The following is a 23,772-nucleotide window of genomic DNA, read 5'->3' on the forward strand; positions in this document are numbered from 1 at the left end:
ATACAGCAGCCTTTTCATTTTCAAAATAACTGTGCACTTTATTTCATTTTACAAATTTCACGGACAGATGTTATATCTCATAATTCAAAAACCGAAACAAGTTTCACAGTCAAACCTTTTCAAGATTGTGAGAAGGACATAAATCAAACAGAAGAAGGGAAGGAGGAGAAAAAACTTCTTAAAAGCATACTAGAGGGAAACATTTTTAACAAACATAAACCTGTCATAATCTTTTAAATATAATGTTTGGCAATACCTAGAACTACAAAACACTCCATTACATTGCTAAAACAAATAGAAACAATTAAATATTGTCTCTCCATCTCATACATCCAGGTACAAACAGAGAGACTGATACGGGTCGCCCATTAAATTGTGTTTCCTGCATAAAAGGTTGTTTATTTAACCTGGTTATGTCCAGGTGACCCCTATTGTATATTTTGGTTGGTCATAACTGCAGGAATTTGGAAAAAGTAACAGGCCTTTTATTTACAGGGACATGCAGATTTTGGTGCGGTAAACTGGAATAGGCAATATTATTGCATCCGATAAATTCTAAACAATTCAGTGTAGAATTTTATCAGATGCATCTAATGTAGGCCACTGGTAATTAGGCCCTTAATAAGACCCTTATAGTTAAATAAAACATCGTAATTCCTTATGAATTCTGGTCAAACCTTTAGGAATGTCCTACCCCTCAGAGTGCATAGAAGACTCAACTCTACCGTAATTTCCTTGTAATTTAACTCTTAACGCCAAAGGAGCTTCTTTTTAAAATTTCTTTTTAGATCTGGTAAATCAAAATCTTAAAAACAAGAACACATAAAACAGTTTTAGTATCTTTTTAGTATGATATTGTACCAAATGGTTACAAACCTCATAAGTGAGAACACCAAAAATATTCTTGCCGAACAAATTCACCATATGTCCTCAGCTTTTCTTTCTGGAATACATTTTATTCAGAACATCCGACCTCAGTAACATCTTGAGGTACAAATGATACAATTCTGCCAAAAATGTAAAAAGCCCCCATTCACGCACTTCCATAGCTATTATGAATCAGCTTCAATATATCCATACAAAAGTCCTCCTTTCCAATGTTCTCAGCAGGATCAAGATTTTGAAAACCTTACACTATCACAATCATTTGTGTGGAACACAAAATTTGGCACTAACTACTGTAATGGTCCCTAGTCAACACTCTTCAAATTCCTAGTAAATTTATTTTGAAATCCCCTACTGCATAAAGTATTTATTATCATTGGTTAAGAATGTACCAATTTTTCTTCAGAACTAAATAACACAAATGATCTTAAACACCAAAAATATATTGAGTGTTTTAAAAATGGCAATGTACTGTATATCGCCGCTCCTTGCCATCGTCCTGCTTTGCTGCTTGTACTGAACAGCAGGACTCCACCCCTTCAGGTAGAGCAGGTCTAATATCCACTTTCACTTCAGGTCACTGGATTGCCTGTCAGGCCCGCATTTCTAGTAATAATATGATCCAATGCTCAATTTGAGCTGGTGGTATATGGTGTTCGGCACCAGAACTTAATTCTGAACACCTGCACTAATGACCATCTATCTAAATTTGAGATGCACACAACTAAGCTTTAATAATTCAGTACGCATTAAAAAAATTGTCACAATTGTAGTAGTGTTATGGTTAGCAGTTGTGGTGGTACTGTCATTGGCAGCACTGGCATAAGCAATGGATGGCGCAAGCTGCAGTCGCCTTCGTCAAAGGGCCCTGGCGCCTACTTTCTTTTTTTAATTTTATTTTTTGACAAATTAAGCACTGCTGTGAACACAAATAAGCACCTGGAACAATACATTCATTAACCCCTTGGCCGCGGGGGTAATTCCGCCGCAGCGCTGGGGGGGTGGGGGATGAGCCAAGCGCTGCCATGCTCGTGACGGAACCACGCCGTCAAGAGCCACGGGCGAGCTGTACTCATGATGGTGTGGTTCCGTCAAGACTCCGCCCACTCACTAATGGCCTGCACAGTTGGGGAATCAGTGCTGTGTGGGCATAGCGGCCACATCATGACGGAACCACGCCGTCATGAGCACACGCCGCTCGTGGCTCATGACGGTACGGTTCCGTCATAATCAGGGTAGGGGTTAAACCTGAAGACTATTTTTTGGGCGGGGTGTCAGGCTTATTATTAAGCAGGTATGCCACAGGTGGTTGAAATCGCAACATATTTTGCAAACAAGTTGCATCCTTAAGCAGCAGCATCGATTGAATCGAACTTTTCCTCGATTTTGTTTTTCTACAGCTCCAAAGGCTCCTGAAGACTCTGACAACAAAATTGGACCAGGTGAGCCTACTAATCCACTGGCATATGTTTTGATTTAATAACGATGATCAATATTACAGGGTTCAGCTTGAGGTTTATGGACTTTGGACCGCAATTTCGTAAAAACGTTTTACCCAGGACTGCTTTGAGTGTTGATTATGTCCCACTGAAATAGTATATCAGTCCATATATGTCACTTTCCTATTTCAGATGAGGTGCTTACATTGTCTATAGCTTACTTCAATATAATTTGTTAAGTTTTCCAGTTTTATAAATGTCTCTTGCACAGGGCCTTTCACAAATTAAGACTAGGCTTTATGGTCTCAAAGATGAGATTAGATTTGTTGTGCATGCCATTGAATGTCCTTTTGCATGCACATCGATGCAATAAAATATCACTAATCACTAGTAATAATGTATTACATGTAACTAGTGATGTCACAACAGCCCCCAGGCCACCACCAGCACACAGGTTCATGTTATCTTCGCTCACAAACCAAAAGAGAGAAGTGGGAAATTGCGGTTCTTACGCTAATTTTTCTTATAGTTTTGTATGCAGTTTAGTTCTCAAAGTAAATGGCCAAACGAGACAGAAAGAGTTCACTGGTCACTGGCTTCTGTTTCTGCTGCTCAGAAACAGAAGCAACACTCTCTTTGTAGGGCAGTTGCTCCCCAGTTCTAGACCGCATTACAAAGGGCAGAGGCTGATGAACAAGAGCCCTTGAAGCATTAATAATGTGAGAAAAAGAAAAAGAATGGCAACACTTAGAGAAGCACCGTTTGGTTGATTATTCGCCTCTCTCAGGCCACTCTGTGGGAGGCCTTCAAGACTGTGATCCGCAGGAATTGTATTTCCAGACAGGCCGGGGTTTTGAAATCCATTAGACACTCCATCGGGAAATTGGAGACAGACATCAGGGAGCTAGAACTGAAATATTTCGGCTCTGAATACGAAAGCCTGTTGGCAAAAACAGGTCTAAAGGCGTGGAAAATGAAGAGGAGGCGCAGAGAGAGGTAAAATTCATGGGAAAATTTGCCCAATCCAGAAGGTATAGAGAGGATGACAGGCCCGGCAAGACATTAGCTAATATGTTGCGAACGCCTAACAATGCCACATTCATTACAGAGATACTAGACGCGAACAGTTTTACAAAGTGGAGTCACTGCAACAAGTTGGTTTTTTAATAAGTTTATTGAAGAGAAAAAAAACCCGAGATGCAGCTGCATGTAACTGCCCACTCCAACTGCAGACAGCAACTCTTCACATTCCACAGATAGAAATGTAAACATTCTAAGGGAATTAAAGGCACATCCTCAATAACATACATGGATGTAACACATCTCCCTATCTAAAAATAAAAAATGAAAATAAAAATAAAGATAAACATAAAAATGTATGCTATGTATAATCTATGAATACAAAATATAATCATTAAACTTAACTGGTTTCTCTACAATACGCCCAGATAACCTTCTTGCATTAGGAACAGTTCTTCCAACAGATACAGTTGACTTGGGATGAATGAGAACAGGTGAACCCTGAACCACTTCAGATTGTACCCTTCCTGAAGACTCAGGTGAATTTTGAACCTCTCCATCTTGTGCTTTACCAGAACACCCTGCAGATGATTCAGAGGTAACAATGCCAGAATTTGACTGCACAGCAATATCACAGTTCCTATCCAACCAAATGTTACGCTCCAAGTCATTGCACAAAACCACATTGTTAAGAATCCATTTACGTCCATCACTTAACAACACATAATTCCCTCTCACTTCCAAAACCCTTTTTGGTTGAGACCATTTAGAAGAACCATCCTTTGATAAACCAAAACGTGAGGATCTCACCCAATCACCAACACGGATACCTTTTACACATTTCTTAATATTGTTGTTGTGCCTGTCAACATACTTTCTTTGATATACATCCATCCTTTCCCTAAGACACCCCTTAGAAATATGTCCTGAAGAAGTTTTGAGCATCCATGCTGGAGTTACTTTATTACCAGCAGACCGTCCTTTCAGAAGATTGAATGGAGTCACTAATGTTGCAGAATGTGGAGTATTGCAATAACTCCAAATCATATCTTTGACAGCAATTTTTTAGTCAGCACCTTCAACCACAGCCAACTGTATACATTCTTTCAAAACACGGTTAAATCTTTCTACCATACCGTTTTCCCTTGGACAATATAGTGCAGTAGTAACGTGTTTTATACCATACAACCGCAAATAGTTTTGAAACTCTCCAGCCACAAATTGTGGGCCATTATCAGTAGTAATTGTTTCTGGGAATCCCTCCCTATGGAACAGCTCTTCACAAAAATTAATCATATTAGAGGCCTTGATCTCTCTATCAAATGCTACCTCAGGCCATTTACTGTGATAATCCATTAAAACAATGGCAAACTTCCCAGCAATGTTGCCAACATTAAATGGACCACAAATATCCATAGCTAATCTTTGCCACGGTTTATCTGGAAATGGAACAGAATTGATGTAAGATTCTTGAGGAACGTGAGACTTGTCACTACAAGTACACGCTGTACAGTTCCTGACACACCTTTCTACATCCTTATGCATACCAGGCCACCAGAAATCACATCTACACCTTCTCTTTATACCAGACATACCCGAAGGTCCTTCATGAATAAGATTTAACAACCTATTACGCAAACCAGATGGTACAACAAGTTTGTCGGCCCTCCTGACAATGCCAACAATAGGATCAAAAGAAAGTTCTGACCATACTGTTTTATACTCAGATAGCTCACAATCATTCCATGAAAAACGATTGCGCGCTGTGGTTAACCATGCAATCACCTGCTTCAATACCAGATCTTCCAGTACAGCTTGTTTCCATTCCTCCAAATCAATAGCACCATTGCAAGCTTCATTCACAGTAGCTACTGACCAATCTTCATCCTGATCCATTGCAATGTCATCTTCACATACTGGAAGACGAGATAAACAATCAGCATTAACATTCTTAATGCCAGGAACATATTTCATCTGAATATCATACTCTTGTAACTTGTAAATCCACTTCGCAATTCTAGGGGTAGCCCTGCCAGCCCCTTTAGTAGAAAATATATCCACAAGAGGTTTATGATCGGTTCTTAAATCAAAATTAGTACCCCAAATATAATTCCTAAAATAATTTACACCCCAAAAACAAGCAAGTGCCTCTTTTTCTATGACAGAATATGAAGGTTCAGCACCCTTTAAAGTACGCGATGCAAATGCTACTGCCCATTCATACTTGTCTTTCCCTTGCATTAAGACAGCCCCCAGACCATATGCACTCGCATCCACAACAATGATAGATTTCTTGTTGGGATCAAAGGGTTTAAGTGCTACAGCATTCATGATGTCCTCCTTAATATTTTCAAAAACTGATTGGCACTCAACATCCCACACAAATTTAGCTCCTTTTTTCATCAATAACCTTAAACAAAAAACCTTTGAAGCAAAATTGGACACAAATTTGGAGTAGTACTCCGCCAGACCTAAAAAAGAACGCAGTTGATCATTGTCAGGTTGAGATGGAGCATTCTTAATTGCATTCAACAAGTTTTTTTAGGTCTAACACCTTCAGCAGACAACGTATGCCTGAGATACTCAATTTCATTCGTGGCAAACTTACATTTCTCTGCAGCAACAGTCAGCCAAGCACACTGAAGTTTGGACAACACCTCATTTAAAACCTTGTCATGATCAACCTTACTTTTTCCCCACACAAGCACATCGTCTTGAAATACCAACATGTTGGGCACACCTTCAAGGACTCTGCACATTACTCTCTGAAAAACAGCTGACGCAGAAGATAACCCGAAAGGCATCCTTAAAAATTGGTAAGCTCCCTCAGGAGTTATAAAGGATGTTAAATGACGGGATTCTGAGTGCAGCTTTATCTGATGGTATGCATTTGATAGATCAATAGATGAAAAATACACAGCATCTTTAACTGACGCTACCATCTCATTAATTCTAGGTAAAGGGTAACGATCCATCCAAATGTTTTTGTTTAAATCCCTTAAATCAATGCACATGCGTAATTTGCCATTGGCTTTGCGCGCTAAAACTACTGGACTAAGCCAATCTGACGCCTTAATAGGCTCAATGATGTTTTGTTGACACAGCCTGTCCAGTTCAGTTTTCAAGTGTGATCTTAATACCAAAGGAACATTGCGCACTTTGTGGACAACAGGTATACAATCAGGTTTGAGAATTATACGATGTTCACATTTTTTAAAACATCCCAATTTGGAACTTAATAATTCTGGAAATTTTTTATGCCATTTAAGACTTGCATCACCTTGAGTTAATAAAACTTGGTCAGAAGTTTTCTTGTCCCATTTGAATTCTTTATCACTATGAAATAAAAGAACTTGATCAGGATGATTTGGATTTAGAATTATTCCTAAATTCTTTTGTTCCTTCCATCCTAATAAACCTCTACCCTTTTCTACAACAAAAATGATCCCTTGTGTGTTTCTGCCTTTAAATACAATATCACTAACAAAACATCCAATTACAGGTAACTTGAAGCCCATGCAACCCACAGGAGTTTTTTTTGGACGTGTAAGATCATGCTTACCGCATAACTCCCACATGTTTTTGTCAATTATGGTATATGGTGAACAAGAATCTGCCCATAAGTATAAACTGCAATTGTTAAAAAAAATCTCAAATTTAGGTGGTTGAGTTTCCTTGGATATTTCATTCACCTCATTATTCCTGATCGCCATAACCTCAACATCACTATCACTACTTAAATAAGAAGACTGATCAATAGGCATGGGCGGATTTTGCGGATCCACGATCCGCGGATTTTGCGGATTTGCGGATCGTGGATCCGCAAAATCCGCGGATATTGCAGATTTGCGGATTTGCGGATTTGGGCTGATGAATGAGTCACTGAATTTGAGCTTCAACTAGTTCCAGCGACCATGTGTGTGTTACTATGCAATCGCCCGAAGGGCGCAGGGGTCCCTTGGGTGAGCTGTCCATTATAGTGGGTCAATGGCGGGAAGACGGTGCACACCGCGAGTGTGTGGGCGGGGCTTCCATGCGAGTGCACATGCCTCTTGTGTGTATAAAAGCTCAGAGACCCATCAGAGCAGCAGATGAAGAGACAGAAGCTCCTGGTCACAGGAACAGCACGAGGATTGCGCTCGTGAAAGTCAAGGATACAAAGGCCTCTATCCAGCATCACAGCTGATTTTCGACTGTAGATTTGGGAAGAAGGCACACCTGCCCAGCCTCGATGACGCGCACGATTGTTTTTGGGCTGATGAATGAGTCACTGAATTTGAGCTTCAACTAGTTCCAGCGACCATGTGTGTGTTACTATGCAATCGCGCCGAAGGGCGCAGGGGTCCCTTGGGTGAGCTGTCCATCATAGTGGGTCAATGGCGGGAAGACGGTGCACACCATGAGTGTGTGAGCGGGACCAAACGTGCGGGGCTTCCATGCGAGTGCACATGCCTCTTGTGTGTATAAAAGGTCTGAGACCGATCAGAGCAGTAGATGAAGAGACAGAAGCTCCTGGTCACAGGAACAGCAAAGGGATTGCGCTCGTGAAAGTCAAGGATACAAAGGCCTCTATCCAGCATCACAGCTGATTTTCGACGGTAGATTTGGGAAGAAGGCACACCTGCCCAGCCTCGACGACGCTCACGATTGTTTTTGGGCTGATGAATGAGTCACTGAATTTGAGCTTCAACTAGTTTCAGCGACCATGTGTGTGTTAAATCTCGCCGAATTCAAGTTCATGCCTCTTGTGTGTATAAAAGGTCAGAGACCGATCAGGAAGCACTAATAGATAAAATAAAGCAGGTGCTTGAGCACCTGCTTTATTTTATCTATTAGTGCTTCCTGTTGAAGCTAACTTAGCTGACTTAGTAACTATTTTAGGATGGCGCTGGCAGCTTGCCGGCGCCATCCTAAAATAGTTACAACTTCAAGCTTGAAGGCTTGAACTTTTGCCCCCCGAATCCGCCGCTCACGGATTCGCGGATTTTCAGTAAATTCGCGGGAGTTCGCGGATTGCGGATTTACCGAAAATCCGCGAAATCCGCGAGCGGAACGGATTTGACGCTCATGCTTACTGATCAACTAAATTAACAGAATTTTTCCAAGCACTGGGATTACCAGATCTGCACATTTTGGCAAAGTGCCCAGTTTTGTTGCACTTGAAACATGTGACATGTGATGCAGGACACCAATAATTTTCACCCACATGTCTACTATTCCCACACCTGAAACAGAAACGTTTGTTGAAACCCTGTGTTTTGTTGAGAACTGATTTGTTTTGTGGCATAACATTTTTGTTATTACTAGAAAATGTCCGAGGTTTAACCTTGGCATTATCATGTTTCATACTATACTTGTTATCAAAATATTTTGGTTTGTTACTAACCACAGCACACACATTACTTAGATCTTTCCCATCAGTAAGCTTGCGATCCTTGCTGTTCCCACCACTTAATTCCTTTACATAACAAGAATTGTTCTCAACTCTCCTGGCTATACTAGTAGTCTTTTGAAGGGATGGATCTTTCAGATCTAACAATTTCTCTTGAATTTTAACATTGTTAGTTCTGTTAATAAACTGGTCCCTAATAATTTCCTCATGTAAATCTTTAAATTTACATGTAGCAGAAAGTCTCCTTAACACAGCAACATATTGTTCTACTGTCTCGCCCACTAATTGTGCTCTTGAAAAGAACTTATGCCTTTCCACCACAATGCTTGTTTTTCTACCAAAATTTTCTTCTAAGGCCTTTAATGCGTCAAGATACTCGTCAGATGAAAACAGCTCAATTTTTGAACTGTCAAATACAACTTCCTCATCACTAGCATCTTCATCTCCACCCCCACTAACCTTCACAGTAGTAGCACTAGAACATATGGGTAAGGTTTTTAATACTTTCCTACCCCCAACACTAAGACTATATTTTAATAAGGCTAATTTACGTGAAGGCAGAAAAACTTCTCCACCAATAGCTTCCAAATATGACTCAAAGGACTCTTGCCAATCCTCCCATACCATAGGAGGAATACCAGGATCTTGTAAAAACTTTTGAGGAGCTAGAATGGTATTAGTTTCCATACTACCTCTTGCAATACAAATTAATGTAATAACAATGAATTAATAAAAATCTAAAGGCTTTTAACTATAATATATACAGTGCTAAAATAAAAATTAATAAACTAACAAAAGAAAAGTAGCCACTGTTGTCATTTTGTTGAAATCCGATTGAAAGTCAAGGTAATAATGGTAATAAACGAAATACTGCGAACTACGATGTCAAATAGATGAAATCCCACTTCAAAACGATGTTTTAATTGTTATTATCCAGTTGGTAGGAAACGCGCCCCAGAATGCTTTGCGCACTACCCAGAATGCATTGCGCGTAATGAAATTCCTTCCAAGACAACGACACGGTGTTTTACACGTAGGAATGACGAAGATTCTGCTGCACGAAGACGCTGCGCAGAGATGCTGATGTTTATCTTCAAATGAGGTTGGTTTAACAGCTTTATTTCCAGTCAGTACTCATCCAATCCAATCTGCCACTGGTTCCAAAAAAACTGAATAAAGCGTAAATAACCAGGTTCACCACAGAGATACACCAAACGTTGAAAAAGGATTGTAGCTTTTGATCACATAAATACTTTCTGGTGATTGTCCAAAGGAATCGATTTCAAAATCACGAAATCTTACGATGACAATATCACAAAAGCGCCGATAATATCACCAAAATTGTATATAAATGACGAAATTGCGCCATCTAGTATTATAAGTCAATAATGCACACAACAAATAATCGTACAAAATAACTCACGGAAAGAGTATTTGATCCTTTTTTTGAAGCAAGAAGATAGTACACAAAGTGCTGTTCTTGATGCAAGAAGACAGTACATACACAAAAATACTGTTCTTGTGGTAATTTTCTTCAGTCTTTAAATTCATTTTCTTTTAAAATTCGATAAAATCCAATGAAGTATAGCTGTAAATCCAATTTCCAAATCTCGGGGGTCACATCAGGTAGGTTCTCCCTCGTCGCCACTTTTACAAAGTGGAGTCACTGCAACAAGTTGGGTTTTTAATAAGTTTATTGAAGAGAAAAAAAACCCGAGATGCAGCTGCATGTAACTGCCCACTCCAACTGCAGACAGCAACTCTTCACATTCCACAGATAGAAATGTAAACATTCTAAGGGAATTAAAGGCACATCCTCAATAACATACATGGATGTAACAAGCAGCATACCGGTAAGGGTCCCCCAAGAAATCCTTGATCAATTTACTAAATTCTACACCACTTTATACACCTCATCCTCATGTTATGTTATGTTATGTTATGTTATATATTGTCTTTTATAGCGCACGGCTACTCAAAAAGAGTGTCCCGACGCTTTTATTGAGAACCTGAATCAGGGTAACACAACACAGCAAAAAAAAAAAAAACTGATCACAGAATAGTAGAACTAAATAAAATAGCCTAAAGGGCAAAAAGCCAAGTTTTGAGGCCCTTCCTAAAGGTAAACAGATTAGTAGCACCACGAAGAGCCAAAGGCAGAGTGTTCCAAAGCTGTGGTGCTAGCAACCCAAAGGAGCCCTTTTGACTCGCGGGACCACCGCAAGAAGTAGAGATTCAGACCTTAAAGATCGGGCCGGGTGGTAAAAGGCGAGTCTCTTTTGGAGATACTGTGCTCCCACAGCATGAAGAGCCTTATGGGCCAAGGTCAAGGCCTTAAAAACTATCGCTTCCGGATAGGCAGCCAATGGAGCGACTGCAAAAGGCTAGCAGCACTAGCTCGCCTGTTCAGGCCATAAATCGCCCTCGCAGCCGAGTTCTGGACGACTTGCAGCTGCTGCAAAAGATATTCCGGCAGGCCCAGATAAAGGACGTTGGAATAGTCCAGTCTTGAACCAATCAGAGCCTGCACTGTTGTCTTCCTGTGCTCCTCTGAAAGTAGAGGCAGAAACTTCCGGAGCATCTTGAGGAGACCGAAGCATGTTCCCGTTAGACCAAGGATCTGAGATCTTAACGTCAGACCCTTATCTATCTTGACCCCCAAGTTCTTAACCAGCTGGGAAGAGCAAGACGCAGGAAACATGTTTTCAGGCCACCATGCCTGCCAATCTGGGTCAGAAGGGCAGCCGAAAAAGAGTACCTCAGATTTATCTGAGTTGCACTTGAGGCTGCTCAGCTGGAACCATTTAAAAACAGCCCCAAGGCACTCACGGATACTCTCTCCATCAAAATCTTCTCCTTTCCTACACGAAAAGAGGAGCTGGGTATCATCGGCATAGGATACGATCTGGGCCCTAAAGGACTCAGCCAATGCCGCCAAAGGGGTCATAAAGATGTTAAAAAGAGTCGGGCTCAACACAGAACCCTGCGGAACTCCGACTCCCAATGGCGGCATCACGGCCGAGCTGGATGAGTCCCAGACCGTTTGACATGCACAACTCCAGAAGAACTCCAGGGCTATCTGGACTCCTTACAACTGCTTTGGCTGGGCAGAGCACATATGGTTTATTTAAAGGAACCCTTTATTAAAGAAGACATTATACTAGTAATAAACAGACTTCTCCCTGAAAAAGCTTCGAGTTCAGATGGCTGACGGCAGCCTTCTATAAGAATTATGTGGATCTACTGGCACCCCAGCTGCTAACACTTTATGGGGAAGTCCTAGAGACAGGCAGTATCCCCCGTCAATGAGGGAAGATCCACAGCAGACAACTTCTGCACCTTCTTTACTGTGCTGCATTACCTCGATCCACATTCCCTGGCCTTGGCTGTGCTTCTAGACGCAACTAAGACCTTCGATTCACTAGAGTGGCTCTATTTGTTCACTATATTGGCAAGATTGAGTTTCAGCCCGTTATATAACAACCAGATAAAACTGTTATATACTCTCCCCACTGCCAGACTTTAAACGGACTGGTTTCTCCACCGCTGCAAATCACCCAAGGCACAAGGCAGGGATGCCCCCTATCCCCCTTGTTGTTCGCTATAGCCATGGAGCCACTGCTGCGTGACTTAGGCAATATCATGCAGCCAGGGGTCTAGGTTTCATCAGGGGACTGATCATATCAATGTAACCGTACCATATAACCTTATACAGTAACAACCCAGCAGACAACTTACACCATGTACTGCGGGAGCTTCTCTAATTTGGGGGGTTGTCTGGTATTCAAATAAACTGAGCAAAATCAGTCCTGTCCCCTCTAACCAAAGACATCTTGCCCTTCTTGCCGGAATTTAATCTCAGATGGCCTTGTCCACTACCTGGGCATTTGACTGGGCAGAAACCTACAAGAACTGTGGGATGTGAATTAACGGAGGGCTGTGATATAGCTGGAGGACAAGTTGCAGACCTGGACTAGAACGCTGCTTTCTTTGGCGGGATGTATGGCAATGGCGAAAATGGTTGTACTACCCACATTTTTATTTCTGTTCATAAATTTACCTCTCCCATGACACCACCAGTCACTTGCCAGAGTAGAGTGAATGTTTGCTAAGGCCGCGCCCCACTAACGGGAGGAGTTGCAGTGCTTCTGGACGTGCCGTCAGGTGAGGCGAGGAGTTGTTGGAGCGGTGGGTGGAGCTGGACGTCGGCACGAGCTGTGAGCCGAGTCGGGTCGAGCTGGGAGAGCTGAGAGCTGAGAGAGAGTTGGCCCCCTTCTCCTCTCGGGCATTGTCAGCACAGGGGGGGAGGCTGCAGTGGTTCCGTGGCGCATTGGTAAGTCGGCAGAAGCGGGCGTGTGGCTGTGAGGCGCAAGGGTCATCTTTGTCACCGCTGGCGGAGTGAGCAGGGCATTTGGTTGGCTGGCTGGCGGCTGGGTGAAAACGGGCCAGACCCAGACCCCGGTCCCTGGCTCCGTGCCTTAAGCCCCCCTCCGCCGCCCCCGGTTGCCGCATGGTGTTGCAGTGTGCCGATTGTTGCAGCCTACCTAACCCCCCTCCCTGCGCTGCTTTTCAAGCCGCAGGGTGCCCTTCTCGCTCACCGCGCTCTTCCGGCCCCCGGCTCCTGTCTCCTGTGTCCGTGGCCTGTCCATTCTCCCTCGCAGCTTCCACCTCCCTGTCTGGCTTCTCGGGCGAGCGGGGTACTTGGCCTCTTACCCAGCTCTGGGGCTGCTCCCCCCGCCCCCTCCCCCTCGAATCCACCTAGCGTTCACCGGTTTCGCTGCCAACCTGGGCCACAGGCTGGTTGAGCCGTCCTGTCTCATCCCACCTCCCGAGCGTTTGCCCCAGTACCTGTGTGGCTTCAGTTAGGGGAGAGGGACTACAGGGTCAGATCTGGTCTCCTGGCCTGGGGCACGAGTGGTGTAGCGAGCGGGCGGGCGCAGGCGGGAGGACAGGGGCTGGGAATACAAAAGTGCGGGGGTGCCACTAGTAAAGTATTGATTAAAGCACTGGTGCGACTCCACCGAAGCGCCAAAAGCAATTTACGAAGAACGCAAGTTATTAACAGACCTGGTTGCTCTGGTAGCCTTGCGAGAATAAATTAATCTCTCAGGATAGTACTGACAGCACAGACTCAAAACTCAGGTCAACATTAGCTAGCCAGAGATAACACCTTCTGACCCACCAGAGTTACCAGAATCATCAGATCCACCAGTTTTCAAACTCCGAAACAGCTCGGTAGAGCTACCTTATCGGTTTCTTGACGAGGTCATCCATCGCAGCTCGCCTTGAACCGTTTCAACTAACAGAAGCCATGAGATCTGGGAAAATTAGAAAAACAGCATCCGCTCCAAAACGGAGGAAACCAAAACAGTCGATAACGGGTGTGGAGCCCCACCAAGGAAGCAATGAAACAGGGAACACAGTAAAAACGTCGCCAATTAGCAATGGCAACAGTCACACCACTCACAACGGCAAGAGTATGGTCACATCAAACACCTCAAAACCTTCGAATCTGTTGGACTATTATAAAAAAATTCCATCTATGTCGAACACTCTTCCACAGTTCCAGCCATCGGAGGCTACCAGGCTCGGAGCACCGGACCAACTGGCCAAAATAAGTATGCTCCCATTTCAACCGCATTCTTTACATCAGGTACTACTCTCGGATGTTTTAACTTTTGGCTCCGCTCTTAATGTTTCAATCGCACCCCGGCCTGGGGGGATCAGCCTAAAAGAAACCCCTCAATCTAATCATCATCAACAACTACACTCAGGCCAGGTCTCTCCACCTATTTCTATGTCTATTTCTATGTCTAAGCAAGAAGCCTGCTTTTCGGAAACCCTTCAGTTGAGCCCTTCGCATATCTCAAGTCCCCTCAAAGACCAAGCCCAGAAACCAGAAACATCAGTATCATCGTCATGTCAAGATTTAGCCACATTAAAGGAATCTATAACGATCCCTCATCGCCAATTAATCTTTCCACAAATTCACGTGCAAAACTCCCACGTTTGTAACAAAATGTTAGGTTCTGCTCAATTGTCCCAAACTATAAGTACTCCAAAGGATCATCGGGCCGTGTCCAGTCCCCAGCAAATTGTATTCTCACCAACACCGGTAGTAATGACATCACCGAAAAAACCATCAAAAAAATCCGACTCAAATGACCAGTTTTTAGCGGACTTGTAATTTTTTCTTAAAAACTCTCAAAACTCACCTAAACGTACGTCAAATCCAAAGCCTAACCAAGAGGAGCCCACAGCAACAGGTGTCTGGCCTCAGCTCCTACAAACCTTTCAACAAACTGTTAATGCATTAAACTATCACTCTGACAAACTGGATGTGCAGGTCGATCTTCTGAATACCTTAGAGTTGTTCACTGCAGGCATTGACAACAAACTGGACAAACTGAACAACCTATTGTAGGAGCGCAATCCTCTGCAAAGCTCATCCAGTCGGTCTGTCTCGAATCATCGACTCCCTTTCGTCGCTTCCAGCTTTTCTATCAAATGTCATGGATGAAGTCAAACTGCCGAAGGGAGGTAACTCACTTACAACTCTCTGTCCGCAATCGCACGTACTGCCATGCATGAATCAAGAACCAGCTCATCCCTGGACTATCACGGAAAAAGGAACCCAGCAGAGTGCAGGGAAAGTCCCCGCCACAAACCAACCAAGCGAGCAGTTAATAGTTGACCGACCCCAAACCGAATTAACGGACTCTCAGCTGATTGAAGCAACAACCAAAAATGCCCGGTCCTCAAGCGGGCACACAATTTGTATAGCCCAAATCGAGGCAGCGCCAGAGGCCGGTTCATCAGCCTTGGCACCACCAAACCCGGAAAGGCAGTTAGCCCCCCTACCACCTTGTAGCAAGAGAGAGCGCAAACACCAGCGCAAACATAGAAACAAAACAAGGGCAAAAGTTACAACTGTCCCCACAACCTTCTTTCCTCTCTTCGCAATGGCAGCCAACAAAAAAGCCGTAAGTGAAACTGATACATCACTACCCCTAGTAAACCTTAGTGCAACCCAACAAAAAGGGGACTCAGCTGCAACTGTCATCCAACAGACCCAGGGCCGCAAACAAGCTCTAATTGAGTCAGCTGCGGGAACAGCGACAGAAGATCTCAGCAACGTTAAAGAAAAACAAAGGGTGGAAGCTAACAAACCAAGTTTATCAGGGACTACAGCAATTTCAGTTGTTCCTAACCCAGCACCAGATTCAATACCATCTTGGACGGACAACTTAATGACCAGACCGAATTTAACAAAAACAATTTACAATCTTAAAACACCCTTGCTCAAAAACAGTCTGATAGTGAGGAAGGCTCCTCAACATCAGACACAACAGAAGGAGGAACCAGAAGCAGGCCCACCGATCGCAAAAATAAATAAGACAGTTCCAAGCCTATGCAGTAAAGAGAACAAAAGCGACTTGCAACTCTCCCATATTATATTAGCTCCTGATTATACATCAAAAGGGTGGCAAGACATTCTTAACAGATCTAATATTATAAAACTAGTGAATGACACCCTGGGGTTTGAAGGTCTGGTATCGGACGACATTGAATCAATCGTATTCCTTCCACCTGTCTCATTCACACAATTCCCCCCTTTGGACCCCACTTCTCTGGCTACTCTTGCCACTCGCGTCAAGTCCGGATCTCCTGACGACTGCTGCCCCCCGTCCATACTTCGGGCCATCTGCCATTCTCTACCCAACTGCATCCTCCCTCTGTTGAATTCTTCTCTCTCCTCTGGTACGGTACCTGGCCCCTTCAAGGAAGCCGTTCTGGTGCCTCTCTTGAAGAAGCCAGGGGCGGATCCCGCCGTTCCAGCAAATTACCGTCCCATCTCCCTCTTACCCTTCTTCTCTAAAATCTTGGAGGCCCACGTTACCACCTGTCTCTCTCAGTTTATCGAGAGCTCCAACTTTCTCGAGGCCAATCAGGCTGGCTTCAGACCCGGCCACTCCACGGAGACTGTGATCTTGGCGGTGCTGGATGCCTTGAGAGACGGGGTGGATAAGGGTACACCCCAGGCCCTGGTACTACTAGATCTGTCGGCCGCCTTCGACACGGTGGACCATAACATCCTTCTCCACCGTGTCGAGCAGGCTGGCATCCAGGGCCTGGCGCTGGCCTGGGTCAAATCTTTTTTGACCGGCAGGTCTCAGACCCTTAGCCTTGGCACTTTCAGGGCCCCCAGGGAGTGCTCGCCCTGTGGGGTCCCCCAGGGCTCTTCGCTATCCCCTCTTCTTTTCAACCTCTATCTTCGCCCCCTTCTTTTTTCCTTGAGGCAGTGGGACGTTACCGTGTTTAACTACGCGGACGACCTGCAACTCATCTTTTCTCTCAACTCCCCTTCTGCTATCCCTAATTTCCAGGCAGTCATGTCCCACATTCTCCAGTGGATGGGCCATAACCAGCTTAAATTGAACCCCGGGAAGACGGAGCTCCTCCTTCCCGGTAGGAGCGCCACTTCCTGGGGGCCACAATTTTGGCCGGCGGAACTTGGTCCCTCTCCCACCCCCGTGGCCACGGTGAAGAGCTTGGGGGTCACAATTGACTCCGGTCTATCCCTCGGGCCACAGGTGGGGACGGTAGTCTCGTCCTGCATCTACCAGCTACGCAGGATCAGGAAAATGGCATCTCTTTTCACACCTGACGCCCTCCTACAGGTCATCATGGCCCTCGTCCTCTCCCGCTTAGATTTTTCTAATGCGATCTACCACAGTCTGCCCAAAACATCGGTGGCCAGACTGCAAGTGGTACAAAATCAAGCGGCGAGACTGGCCCTAGGGATCCCGAAGTGGCAATCTGCTAGGCCCCTTCTTGTCAAACTCCATTGGCTCCCCATCACTGCCAGGTCTGCCTTCAAGATCGGTTGTCTTGTTTTCAAATCCCAAACCGGGCCTTGTCCCGTGTTTGTGAAATCTCTGATTACACCTTACTGCCCGTCCCGGAATCTGAGATCCTCCCATCTTCACTTGCTCACTGTTCCCTCTTATAAACTCTGTAGATCTGGAGGCCGGAGATTTGCCTACCTGGCCCCCAAGCTTTGGAATTCTTTTCCCTCTTCTCTTAAAGTCTCTAACTCTCTGATTCTTTTTCGTAAGCTTTTAAAAACCTGGCTTTTCCCCCAATCCTTCTAGTCTTTCTGTACTCTCTGTGTCTACCCAGCGCCAGGAAACCCATGGTGTCAGTGCGCTCTATAAGCACCCCTTACAATACAATACAATACCTAGAGGTACACAACCTTCTGAGGTAACCCTGGTGTCATTCAAGTCGGCCTATTGGGCAGGAGTATTTTTAGATCATAAGGCTACCCTGTGGGACTGGGGCATCAGAGTCTATCCATACTCCACCCCAGGGTACCCTCCAGCATTACTAAACCAACCAACACCACACGCAAAAGTTGGTACTCGCATGCCTGCCCCTAACACTAGACCGCTTTCGATCTTAAAAAATGCATTAGGATCTGAAGTACTGAAAACTCCCTTTCCAACAGCAGCCTTTAATGACGACTCAAGTCAATGTTGGAGTTGGCTTCCAGCCACCCTGTCAACAAAAAACTCAGACTGACCACAAGGAGTAGTATCCGCGGATCAAACCCGCAAATTCCAGGAAAATATAATCCTTCAAGTTGCCTCACCCGCTACAGCGTACAATCTAGCAGTAGATCCCACCTTTTTAATGTGTTCGTGGAACATCAGCGGTCTTCAGCAGAAATTAAGGAACTCAGAAGTCCATTCCTTCATTTGTAAGCATGCAGTAATAGCCCTGCAGGAAACCTGGGCCACACAAGAATGCCCGGTTATTGGCTTCACCGAACTATGGAAACCAGCACTCAGGGTTAGCCGCTATGGTCACCCAAAAGGCGGCCTGTCAACATATATATCAAACAACTTAAAAGGCCCAACTACACAACTAAAATTGGATGAAGACTGGCTAATTGGGGTCAAAATCAACGCATGGCGGGAACAACGTTCACTCTTCCTCTTAAATGTGTACATCAACCCAAGTACACGCACAAAAAGAGAACATCTCACACGTCTAACAGTAATTATGAGCGACTTAGCCGCAGAACATCCCAACTCAGACTGCATTGCCACAGGGGACTTTAATACTAATTTATTCCAAGGAAAAACAGCCGAAACCGAGGGGCCTTTCTTATTTTCCTTGACCGAGGCAGTAATCCAAACAAATCCGCCTAATCAATCCTACTGCGGTCTAGGAGAATTTTGTGTGATGCGATTCTATAGTGCAGGCTGGTAGATCGGAGGGTGATACCCCCCCAACTGGTCTTGGACAAACGGAAACAAACGATCCTACCTGGATTACACCATCTGTAATTCAGCTCTGCTCCATTGCTTGGTCAGTTTCCGTATCCATCCACGATCTGAAAGCGATCACCGGCCTCAGGTTATATCCTTCAACATTAACTCAGAGAAGCATAAACCAGCACCTCCAACCTGTAGGGGAATACATTCTGAAAACTTAAAGCGCCTCAGATGGAGTGAGGATATTAGTCCAAATATTTTACAAGCAAGCATGGATCTGATTAGTGATGGAAGTGATCAGAATGTCTCCCCGATTGCGACATGGACGACGCTATGCACCCACCTTATTAACCTATTTCCAGCAAATCCGCGTCCCCCAAGGAGTACCTCCTCACGCCAGTTTATACTCTCACAACAGTCAAAGCTACTTAAGAAAGAGAGAAATAAAGCTCTATGGCTACTCGGAAAGGCACCGGGGAATAGCGAATGTTTAAACTTATATCAAGCAGCTCAAAAGTCATTTAGGCTGGCGATCACCAATGACAAACGGACGCACGAAAACCAATTCTGGTGCAAGTTAGTTTGGGAGAGCAAGAGCCGCAATTCACAAAAATTCTGGGCCCTTATCAACCATTCATATCAGAGTACATCAAGTTTTGGATCGGCAAACATCCAGGAATCGGACTGGGTAACTTTCCTTACAGAGCACTTTCGGTCTCCAGAACGCTCAGGAACTACAGAGAACAGCCCTCTAAGTGAGAATGACACAGAAACTAGTAATATGCAGATCACAGCCCCTGAGTGCTCTCACGCTGTCAACGAGGACCTCCAGATGTCGCAAGAAAAGCTTGCTACGGCTGTGTCAAGAGCCAGATCAGATGGAGCGCCGGGCCCAAATGGCCTGCCACAGAAACTGTTTATATCTGATATAGCTCTCTGGTCTGGCTTGCTGACAAACCTCTTCAATTATGCTCTAAGAACTGCAACAATCCCAGACTCATGGCGGGGTGCAATCATCCAACCTATTTATAAATCAGGACCCCGCGCCTCTCCTAACAATTATAGACTTATAGCACTTTTGGATATAGAGGCGAAGCATTACGCTGGCCTCCTCCTGGAGGAGCTGAGGACATGGGCAAAGGACCAAAAACTGATCCCAATGAACCAAACAGGTTTTGTTGCCAACTCTGGGACAATGACCAATCTATTAGCACTGTCAACTATTGTCGACAAAGCACTCTCAACATCTAGGCCAGTGCTTTGCTGCTTTGTCGACTTTAAAGCCGCGTTTGACAGGGTCCCAAGGGCGGCTTTGTGGGAAAAGTTGAGGAAATGGGGGATTCCTGATAGATTATTGGACGCAATTATTCAACTCCATTCGAATACTTGGGTTAGGGTGAAGCTGGGGTCCGGCACACATCTCTCGCGGAAAATCTTGACAACTAGAGGTGTGAAGCAGGGATGCGTGCTGGCCCCAATGCTTTTCAATCTGTTTATAGCAGATCTGTCAACTACACTGGACGAAACCAACAGTCATTCCCCAAAAATAGGAGGCACGGCATTAAGCAATCTTTTATATGCCGATGATCTGGCACTTTTCAGCCTTACGAGGGTTGGGCTGCAAAGGCTCCTCGATAAACTGCTCATTTATACGACCATAAATCAACTAGAGGTTAATTTAAAGAAAACCCAAGTTGTCTCCTTTGGTAGGAAATATCATGCGGGCGGAGGATGGTCATATAACAACATACGCCTCGCTATAAGTCAATCATATAAGTACCTAGGTGTCCATCTGGACTCTAGGGGTAACCTCATCAAACATCGGAATGAGATAGCAGTTAAAGCTATGACCCTTGCGGTCTCATTAGCCAAGATCTCAAAAAACCTTTCTGGCCCAACTCTCCTGCCACTCTTAGAAGTCTTGAGAGCAAAAATTGGCCCTACTCTACCATATGGAATTGAGATATTTAGGGGCAAATTAAACACTGCCTTAAATCGACACACAACAAAAATCTATAAAAAAGTACTCCATCTCCCAAACTCTGCATCTGCAGCACAGGTAAGACTAGAGCTAGGGCTATTAAATTATGAGGCCTCTAACATCGGCTCATACTTAAACCTCTGTCATAAACTGAGACAGGCGGACATTGGCACACTGGAATCCTTAGTCTGGCTAGAAATTACCCAGAAAAATCCAGGAGGTACGTTTGGTCGACTTTTCAAGGACTACATTAATCAATTGTCGGTGAGCGACCTTTGGGCTCTCAACCCCAGTCGGACTGCATTCAAAACAGTCATTAAAAATGTGTGAGAATTAGTTCCCTCGCAATAGACAAAGCACTCTTTTCCAAACGTAGGCATGCTTGGGCCCTTGTCAATTCTTACGAGCGGGTAGCACCGGCCACCTATCTGCCTTGCACATATTCATTGTACATAAAACGAAGTCTAATGGCAATTAGAATGGGTGACTGGCGCTTCCTGCAAGATTTGCCTTCTTGGCGACGAACGGCGGATGACCTAACCTGTAGAGGGTGTAGTAAGGCATCTGAAACTTTGTTACACGTGGTTTGCCTCTGCCCAGCCTTTAATTCCCAGCGTAAGCTTAAACTCAAAGCAGAATGGAATAGGTTGGGGGTGCGGACATGTAGGCAAGCCATTATCGTGGCTCTGAACCCTGAAAACACAGTTTTAAATTTAGGATTAACAACTTTTATCCTACAAGCATACCGTTCCCTTACTCAAAAGAGGCCCGCTAATAAAACTTAAGGGAAGAGACACGAAATGATATTATGTTTGGCAACCTGACAGTTTAATACATCGAATTGCTCCTTTAGGAATTCCAGTTGTCTTTGATATGCATGCGGTATTTTGACAGTCAGTGTAACTAAAAAGGGGTGAACAGCTTTTTATATAACTTTTTTAATTCTTGCTTGTTCCTTTTTAAAATGTTACAGAATTAGGAGGTCCAGGAAGAGGAAGATTCCCATTTTTATAATAATCACTGAGGCGTTCGCTTGCTTTCTCCCAATTTTAATAGCTTTTATATAATGTGAACTTTGTAAGTTTCTTTTAAAGATATCTGTGTAATATCTAAATAAAGATTATTATTATTATTATTACCTCTCCCAATTACACAAGTTTTTTTAAAAACAACGTGTTCCCTGATTCTGTCCTTGATGTGGGCCGGGAAGCAGGCCTGAATATCGTGGGAACTCTTCACCCTCCATTGACGCAAGGTGGGCTGGGTGCTCCGGATGTCCAGATGCATGCCTAGTGTGCACAGGCCCAGTTTTTGCACTATTGGATTCATCCTATCCCATTACAGCCTCATGTTGCAGTGAATATAGACAGGGAGGCGCTGACCCCCCTCCCGGTAGCAATTTATCAGCCATATACACATCCCCAGGATGACACAGTAGAGACATTACGGTGGAGCTGGGAGGGCCAGAGAAAGATAGCCACACTGGAGATATTGCACGCCCCCTCTGCGCCACTGGCATACAACCCACACATACCCCCCACTCGATGACACAGGAAGTGTGGCTCTTGTGCGACAGTTAGGCATGAACACATTTGATGACCTCGGGGGCAGCTTTCGTCCTCCCCCAACAGGGGAGGGGGGAGCTGGGCCTCGGTTTGCAGAGATGTTTCTGTATCATCAAATACGTGCGGCGTACCGATGGGTGCACACCACCTTCCTCGACCCCAAGCCCACACTGCTTGCTCTCGAATATATGCTGACTGGCCTGTCGTCTGAGGGGCAGTGGAAATACTGCTGCGGCCAATTACTCACGTCTGTGCATACCCTGCCAACCTACCGCGAACAAAGCGGTGTGAGTGTTTGATTGGTTCAGATGCTCCGCCCATCACCACCCCCTTTTGTACAACTTTGTTCGCCATTAGTTGGCAGGGTATGCTCAGACGTGAGTCCCTTGCTCACTTTGCCACTGGATCCAGGCAAGCCTGGCTGAAGACGGCTGAAATGCCAGAAACCAGTCCTAGGAAGCTTGTTTCCGGTCCAGGGAAGGCATGGCTTGGCATTTCGGGCTGGACTGTTCCCATGAGGCACTGGGTTAGACTGATTTGCATTTGGCCATGTCTGAACTGGGGTGGCAGAGTGGGTTAAAAAAGGGTGATGGATTAAACCCAGATCTTTTGACTGGGTGTGAGTGTTTGATTGGTTCAGATGCTCCGTCCATCACCACCCCCTTTTGTACCGCTTTGTTCGCCATAAGTTGGCAGGATATGCTCAGACGTGAGTCCCTTGCTCACTTTGCCACTGGATTCAAGCAAGCCTGGCTGAAGGCGGCTGAAATGCCAGAAACAAGTCCTAGGAAGCTTGTTTCTGGTCCAGGGAAGGCATGGCTTGGCAGTTCGGGCTGGACTGTTCCCATGAGGCACAGGGTCAGACTGATTTGCATATGGCCATTTCTGAACTGGGGGGGCAGAGTGGGCTAAAGAATGGTGATGGATTAAACCCAGATCTGTTGACTGGGTGTGAGTGTTTGATTGGTTCAAATGCTCCGTCCATCACCACCCCCTTTTGTACCGCTTTGTTCGCCATTAGCTGGCAGGGTATGCTCAGACGTGAGTCCCTTGCTCACTTTGCCACTGGATCCAGGCAAGCCTGGCTGAAGACGGCTGAAATACCAGAAACCAGTCCTAGGAAGCTTTTTTCCGGTCCAGGGAAGCCATGGCTTGGCATTTCGGGCTGGACTGTTCCCATGAGGCACTGGGTTAGACTGATTTGCAT

At 44.8% G+C, this 23,772-nt stretch overlaps 1 protein-coding gene across 2 annotated transcripts in view; it reads left to right on the forward strand.

Annotated features, from left to right (window-relative positions):
• Positions 1-23,772, forward strand: part of LOC144755238 (scavenger receptor cysteine-rich domain-containing protein DMBT1-like) — an 855,855-nt gene that overhangs the window by 102,758 nt on the left and 729,325 nt on the right. For both annotated transcript variants that reach the window (XM_078643952.1, XM_078643954.1), the window contains exon 3: positions 2,286-2,327. In XM_078643952.1, coding sequence (XP_078500078.1) covers positions 2,286-2,327 — 42 coding nt within the window. The remainder of the gene's footprint in view (positions 1-2,285; positions 2,328-23,772) is intronic.

The sequence above is a fragment of the Lissotriton helveticus genome, chromosome 5_1 (genome assembly GCF_964261635.1).
Source record: "Lissotriton helveticus chromosome 5_1, aLisHel1.1, whole genome shotgun sequence".
In the NCBI taxonomy this organism is placed as follows: domain Eukaryota; kingdom Metazoa; phylum Chordata; class Amphibia; order Caudata; family Salamandridae; genus Lissotriton; species Lissotriton helveticus.